General features: G+C 26.6%; 1 protein-coding gene across 1 annotated transcript in view; it reads left to right on the top strand.

The window, feature by feature from the left end:
- The window catches only part of LOC119666986 (copper homeostasis protein cutC homolog), a 14,204-nt gene extending 11,139 nt beyond the window's left edge, over positions 1-3,065 (top strand). The window contains exon 2 of the mRNA XM_038076264.1: positions 2,971-3,065. Within this exon, the coding sequence (XP_037932192.1) occupies positions 2,971-3,065 (95 nt within the window). The remainder of the gene's footprint in view (positions 1-2,970) is intronic.
- Positions 3,066-8,542: the final 5,477 nt, after the last annotated feature.

Below are 8,542 nucleotides of genomic sequence, written 5' to 3'. Positions count from 1 at the left end.
ACATATACACATGAGAGTGTATGCGTGTCCGTCTTTCAAAGTCTACAATACTCGTACTAGCTAAAAATATCTACTCATATACTTAGTAAAATTGACTTCGTTCACTTAGGGAGCTATTAACTAAAAGCACATTCAATTATATTAAGCAGCAAAATATTGCCCAATAAATACGCTTAGGTATGCTAGAAATTTTTATTTCCATTTACCTGTGGTAATATTAAATTATTGGTTATTTTGTTGGCTGGCTATGATTGTGTTGTTGTCGGAATTTGTGAGATTAGTGCTTGGTTTTAGCTTTTATGCTGTACTGTTTTTTTCGCCTTACGTGGGTGGTTGTGTTCTGACATTCTAATACTCTTAATATTGACCTGACCCTGTGCTATGGTCTACGTGTACTTCAATATACATTTACTTTATTTAAAAATAAGAAAATAAAGTATGTGGTTATATATTTTCTAAATTTTAATATTCATATTTGGTAACATAATTTAACTTAATTTTTTCAAATTATTTGTTTCCATCATTTTTGTTAATGACTACCTTTTATGAGCGGAAATAAAATTTCCATAGTAAATACATACATTACGACGACAAGCTTTGATAAGCTCGTTTGTATCTTTGCTTTTTAGTACGATATTAATATATATATATACTTGTATACATACATATATGCAAATATTTTTCATATTTTCATAAAATAATTTTTATAAAATATGTACATATTTGTGTTTTATTCATTAGCTACAACGTAATCTACTTAAGTATTTATTGAATTATTGTACATACAACTAAGTACATAGAAACGTATGTATCTTGCGTGAGGTTTGATGTGGTATCAAGAGTATGACTTCATCCTCTTTAGGGTTTGGTTGTGTTTATGAAAACAATTAATATGGAATTTGTTCTTCTTACTTGATATAATTGAATTTAAAATAGATGCAAATGTATTTATGTGTGTACATTCTCATTTCTTACTTTGACATACAGTATAGAAATGTACAAAATTTTAATGATAAAATTTAATACAAAGTAATTAAAGTACTATATGTTACATGCTTTTTAAAGTGCTTTTTAATCATCTAAAAATTGTTATATATAATTATATTATTATCAAAAATATAAATTCGGAAACTTAGCCTAATCACAAAAGAAGCGATTGTTCTTGTGAGAACTTGATACCAATAAAGTTTCAGTTGCAATAGTGGATTTAAACAGAGCACCCAAGGTCGACCATGCCCAGATCGCTATATTTCTTTTCCGGTATTTCCCCCCAAGATAACAGACATTATAGAACAGTTATACCACTGAACACATGGTCGTCAGAGCCTCCTTTGTGTAAAACAGGAAATGTCACGAGATGGGTGAAGTTGATATTTGTGTGAAGAGGCTATTTGAGACGCCTGCACACACCTTATCCCTTGTAATATATAATTTTAAACTTAATTCATTAAAGCGAAATCATAACTATATGTATACCGATTGGTGTCAAATTATTTCTATTTGAATCTAATATTTATGTACGTATATATATATACGCTCTCATTCCTCTCTTTAGTTAAATGTAGTTGTCTTGGACTTATAGTATATATGTGCATAATGCTAAATTGTTGTAAATTAAATGGCGATCAAATGGTCAAATTTTAAAATACAGCTATTGTTATTAAAATCCGTATTATTTCAAAACGCCAAAACTCCATTGTGGGTGGTGAGCGACACTTAGTGGGCGCATACATGTGTCTCTGGGCTATTAATCCAACTGCTTCTAAAACTTTTATAGATTTATAATTATTGAATAAATTTGCTGTAATATTGCACCAGAATGTTACAGAGTTTAGTTATTAGTGGATCTTCACACGACTATTGAAAGGCGCAAATGTTTAATAAAAGGTTTTCTACTAAAAATATTTCAGTTTCAATAGCACTTTTATTTTCCAACTGCGATTTTTTCGTCTACATTTTTTCTTTTATTGTTTCGTTCTTCTTCTTTCTCACTCATGAGCATTTTAACCATGAAGTAAACATCAAGTTTATTAAGAAGAACATAAAAATGTTTCTAATTAAGTTAAATATATTAAAAATTATTAACACAAAATTAAGTCAGTATATTTTGTAATCTCAATCAAATAACTATTTTTAATTCAGTTAAGTTCTTATTTTTATTTAATATACAATATATCCACTTAACTTTGTTAATATTGTTAATAATATTAAGATTTTTTGTAAGATACTATATTATTGCAAATTAATTAAATTTTAATTATATTATTAAATCAAAACAATAAAAACAGAAATATAATTGAAAGCCATATATAGTGATTTAAACTAACTCGTGGAACCAAAATTTATTTAGTCATAACATCTGTCTTAGTAGAATAATTATTCTTTTGTACATTATCGCAAAGGGAAATAAAATTATTAAAATACTTTTCTTAGTTTCTTTATATCTCAGGATGAATTCAACATATCTTCAGATGAATTCAACATTTAACACAACAATTAAAAAATTATGAGATTATCACTAAAACAGATAAATATTAAATTTCTTGGTTCAAAAATTACACTATAATCCTATCTACAGGCCTATCTAATCCTATCTACTTACATAATTTTGGATTAACATTAAAGATTTATTGGAATAGTACAAATTTAAAATGTTTCTTGTATCAATAAGTCTATATTAATCTTATATTGATGTTGTCTTTGTTATTCTTTTATTTTGTGAGTATTTATAACTTGTTCTTTTGTTTCATAGAAAATCCTATTATTATTATTTCTTTTCTAAATTTAACTGTTTTTGTTTTTCTTTTTTTACTTTTGCTCCATCTAATAATTAATATTAAAAAAAATTATATTGAAATGTGTCACTTCGATATCGTCAACATAAGAAATTCAACAAGTATATTTTTATAAAAATAAAATTGGAAAATATTGGGCATTACTCATCAAACAAAATACACACAGCTTTTATAGGCAATGCCTTGTCTGATAAGCTGGCTGTGTTCCAAACCCCACAAACCCCAATGGGCGAACGTGCTGTAAATGCGAGCGTCACGCTGTCAACTTGAAACAAATTGCGTTGACGCTTAGAATAAGTTAAAAAATAATACTATATATAATCTTATATACATTTACGGAAAGTTAAAAATAAGAAAAAATAAAGTGGAGTAAAATAAAAAAAAAAATTTTATTAAATTAAATGGAATTTTTGTGTATAAGTTTTTAATTTTGAAGTGATTTATTTCTAATATTTGTGTAATAATACAATTCTTTAAAATTTTAACTTTGTCTCTCTTCTCTGGTTTAATTAAAAATTATTGGTGTTTTATCCTAATATATTATATATTTATTAAAGGAATTATTTTTGGGCGTAGCAAAACTTAACTAATTATTATAAAGGAAACTAAATATAAATATGAAATAAAATTATATATTTATTCTTTATATTTATATAATACGAATCTACACTAATATCCTGATTGCTGCACAAGTATATAGTATACTATAAAGAAATTATACATTTTACATAATTATACATTATACATTCTCTTGACAACAAAATAATTATATGAATTCTGCATTTTAATCAAATATTTAACAGCATGAACCATAAATAATTATCTCAAAACACATTCAGTTTTTTATATTTTTGTAGTTATAAGTTACTAAAAACATAAATGACTAAAATATATATCCGGTATGAATATATATAGAGTTTTGCTTAAACACTCTCTGTAGATAATATATCAAGCATTCAAAACCAAATTTATTCAGACATTCATTATAGTCAACGTATTGGATATTTTTAAAAAATATCTGCTGGTATTTAGCATATTGTGATACTACATTACACTTATCCTGTCATATTAGAAGGAATTGTAACTAAATATTGTATTTACGGTACAACTGGCAATGAACAAATGTGGAGGGTATAATTAAAGAGAGTAAAAAATAAACTTTATCAGGTTCAGATTGGTATCTTAGTCGTACAGAACCACAGTTCTGTATTGAATTGAGAGGCACATCAAAAAGTAGAACTACTCTTGATAAGTAATTGTCGAACACATAACCTCAGTTGTGCCAAAACACGGGATCATAACTCTAAAGTGAAAATATCAGACAAAAGCTTATATAGAAGTATATAAATACATCCTCGGTGTGAATCACTGATAACCCTTAATAATATTCAAGTTCATTGATGTTTTCTTTACTGACAGTATGCAAAGTGTTACTAAGATTTTGTTATTGTCGTTGTTATTGTTATTGGTTCTTGAAAATACATAAGAGTTCATTTTCCTTGAATGTCTATAGTAGTTGTCAGTAGTCATTAATAATTACAGAATGATGTTTTTTAGTATGAATATCCCGTTGATCCTGATGTTTTAATATGCTATAGTATGGATAAACTAAAATGTTCCAAAACTTACTCTTTATTATCGTTAAGAAAGTTATATTTTAACAAAATTTTTTGATTGTTTTCTTTTCGTCCCGCCTTTCCGTCTCCTTCTCTTCAATTATTTTAAATATATTTATTAATATGCAATAAAAAAATTTTACAGTTACTTATAGTCATTTACTTTTTAATTCCATCTTCATGAAATTATGAAAATATTAGGACTACTGATTTGAAATAATATTAATATGTCAAATATAGTTCAGTCGTATGAAATATGCCAGGTTCCAACTAGCTCCAACTATCTTACATTAGAAAGAGAGTTCACAATTTTATTTATTCTAATCCTATTGCAATATTAGAATTTTCGTATTATTGTTTGATATAATATAGTATTTAGTTATGTGCTACAATCAATATATACTGTAATATTAGAATGCCATACTGAATAATTAAAATTTGATCAATTTTTTTTTTATTATTTTAATAAAAATTAATATTTCTAAGATAAAATATTGACCAAATGGTAAATGTAAAATGAACAGTTTTTAGTTCACACTTATTTCTCTCAGTATGTGTTTTCTATAACACATTTTCAACCTTACAAAGTATGTTTATTGGCATTTATATGTGGGAGATCATTGTTTTATGTATAAAAATTATAAATATTTGCAATTCTAAATGTAATACATTTCTGAATATAAAAAATAAAAATAAAAACATTACATCAAAATCTTTTCAAATGATACATAGTAGGCGTTGCCTTTTTCAGCGTTGGTCGTAAACTGACCTTTTAATCTATGTACGGATCAACGCTATTCCTGTTGTACCACAATGGGTCATTATTTGATGTAAAGTGCGTGTTTGTTCTTGGATACAAGGTCGCAACTCCAACCTACCTACCTACCTATCATATATAGTATCATATATAGTAATAATATTTAAGGTAAAATTGCTAGCATCTACAGTAATCACTTAAAAGAAATTTTTGCGTTACTTTGATATTTATAAATTTATATATAAAACACAAACAATAAAAGTTAGTGGTTAGCAATCTAGATTAAATGAATAAAAGAAGAGAAGCACATAATACAAAAGTAGCTACTTCTCTTTACCATTGTAAATACTCATATTAGATTCGCTTTTGAGTTCAAACATTCACTCACTTGAAAATTATTCGATTTTTTGCTATTTACAACTCTCATTCACTACTATAGTAAATAAACAACAATTGCTTAACATAAGTACTATAGGTAGCATTATAGAAGTAAAAAAGTAAATATTAAGTTAACATATTAGTTCGCAATGTATACTTTATTTATTTTTTGACTTATTTTTGTTTAAAATGTCCTCTTATTCAAACTACTCACAACTTGTGCATACACTCATACCTAAATATCTAACTTCATTTAGGATTATATAGCACATTATTCTCATCGACAATTTTAGGCTGTTCTGTGCTTGAATAATTTCTATAAAGTTTGTCAATTATGATTTTTTATACTAACAATTCTAAAACAAATAGCAAAAGGTAAATGAGCTCTCTCGGAGAGGGGCTAAAAATATCTGTATATTATAGGCTTCCCGATCATTGAAATGGGCCATACTAGAAAATTGAGTCTTTACTATTTTATGTATATTTTATGATCGTTTATGAGCAAAACTGTGAGAGAAAAAGCCAAAGCAAATGCGTTATATCTGATTTCATACTGTCCGAGGGACTCACTTTTTTGAGAATATTAGACAGCTAGTAGTTCTTAATTTGGAGAGCCTTTAAAGCTTTAAATGTTAAAAGCAGTTTTCAAACTCTTAAAGTTTTATATCATAACACAATGGAGATAAGATTAGCAAATTTCTAGAATCCCCAGTTCAGTCGAAACTAATCTAATTACAATTCTTGTTCGTCGAAACTAATCTAATTACAATTCTTGTTCGTTGTTTTAAGAAAAAAATTTTTTTTGTAAAATTAATTTCTTATTTTTAGATGCTTTCAGTGTAATTAGCGGGTAAATATTACAGTCCTACACAATTTTTTTTTTTATATATACTTGAAAGTTGTTTCAAGTGAATTGCTCTTATGAATTATTAAAAAGGAATACCGTGTGAGCAATAGTAAAGTTTATATTAATATTATATACTATATTTGGCGCATATATACGCTTATAAAAAATGAGTATATATAAAGAATTTCTTCTATTATTTTTGCCAAATAATTTATATTAAAATAGCTTAACATGCCTAACAGGCAAACAATTTATAAGTTTTTTTATCTATAACTCTTTCCTTCTACTATTTCCGCTTCTTTAATTATATTATTTATGTTAAACACAATTTAAACACTTGATGACGTTTTTTTCTTTTTGAATAAAAAAAAAGTATCTATTTTTGCATAAAAATAATAACTTCAATTATGGCTTGTATGAAAGTATCTCATTTTAATGATAAATTTTTTAAATTTTTAACCACAAACAGTCTCATATGAATCCCTGCATACCACGAGTATTCCAAGAATTAATTTTCAAGTGGCTTTGTATGCTGTACATGATTGACATCATCACAGAAACTATTTAAAAAGGCTTTTAGATCGATTTTTTAATCAGAAAGCAAATAATGTAAAATGGAGTGTAGTTGTCGTTATTGGTTTTCAACTCTAAACACACACTGCACAAGTGTTTGGAACAGTTTTTAGAATTGCAAATACAAAATCGTTTGACGACTGGGTCTGACTGAACTCATTACAATCAAATGTCTTAGTTTTTCATACCTAACGTTTTACGCACTTAAAACTGATTGAAATGTTAAAACTAAATGGAAGAATCAAATCAATCCACGTTTAGCAATCAAACTCAATTTCTCACTGCTACTGAATTACGATTGAATTAATGTTTGTGCCAAAAAAGAGCAACAAATGATCTTCGGTTTATAATATACAAACTGCATTTGAACCACAAACGCACGTAACACTATTGTCAATAGTCAAAGATAAAAGATATTGCTGGGTTACCGTTTAAACAAACAATGCATATATGTAATGGATATCTCGCCCGTTAAATATATACATATAATAATTTGCTTGTATGTATGCGGTATCAATAAGCTTTGATTTAAGCTGCACGTTTTCATATCTATTGTCTTTAGAAGCCTAATTTGCTACTACTACTACTACCTACTACTGATTATACATACCCACCATCGATGTATCTTCCTCTTTAATTTGGTGAGTGCTTCATATAACTATAATCTGAACATTTGTTTATTAATGGAATTTATCAGCTCTCTCCATTTTCCTCTTAATCCAACCAACACTATACTATTGAAGTGAACTATACATGATTTATGATGTACGATAGAGGCTGTCAACATGTTAATTAATTACCACTTTTATATGATTTAATAGCTCGTTTTGGTTTCTTTGATGATGTTGAAATTTTTTTGTGTCATAAAATTTAATTAAATTATGGAAGTTTATTTTTATTTATGTGTTTGTTGGTATCTATGTGCAAAGGATTAAAAATAGACATTTTTCTACTTCTTAGATATTCATGTGTGTTCGTTCTAGTGAAATTGATATGTAAAATGTTTATATGTGCAAGTCTGTCGACCCCAATTTAATACCAGCAAGCAAAAATGATTATCTTCTGTAAATTTATCTTTATTATTTTGGTTTTTATTAAATCGTTTTATAACTCATATTTGCTACTTTATGGGTTATGGGTTTTATATTCCACAAAAAGTTAAAGTATTTATTTTTTGATAACTTGTCGATTTAGCAAAATTTAAATTTTATGTGTATTTTAGAAATATACAATTTTGTGTATACTATGGGCGTATTATATTACATAACTTTATCCTTAGGGTAACTTCTTCTTTTATTTCACCTTTTCTTTTTAGTTATTTTGCATAAAATGACAAACCGCTTCCTTTTTCCTTGAATATATTTTAACTGGGTTTCACATAATTGTGTACCCTACAAACTATATTCTCATTGTTATAGAACCGAAAGTACATAAATTGTTATTAAACAACAGTAATTTTAAATTTAAAAATATAATTTCAAGATAATAGATATTCTTAATAAAGTTAAAGTACATAAATTGTTAGTAAACAACAACAGATTTAAATTTAAAAATACAGTTTTAAGGTAATAGATAT

The sequence above is a fragment of the Teleopsis dalmanni genome, chromosome 1 (genome assembly GCF_002237135.1).
Source record: "Teleopsis dalmanni isolate 2A chromosome 1, ASM223713v2, whole genome shotgun sequence".
Taxonomy (NCBI): Eukaryota; Metazoa; Arthropoda; class Insecta; order Diptera; family Diopsidae; genus Teleopsis; species Teleopsis dalmanni.
The sequence above is the reverse complement of the archived record's forward strand: the minus strand, read 5'-3'. Positions and strand labels throughout refer to the sequence as shown.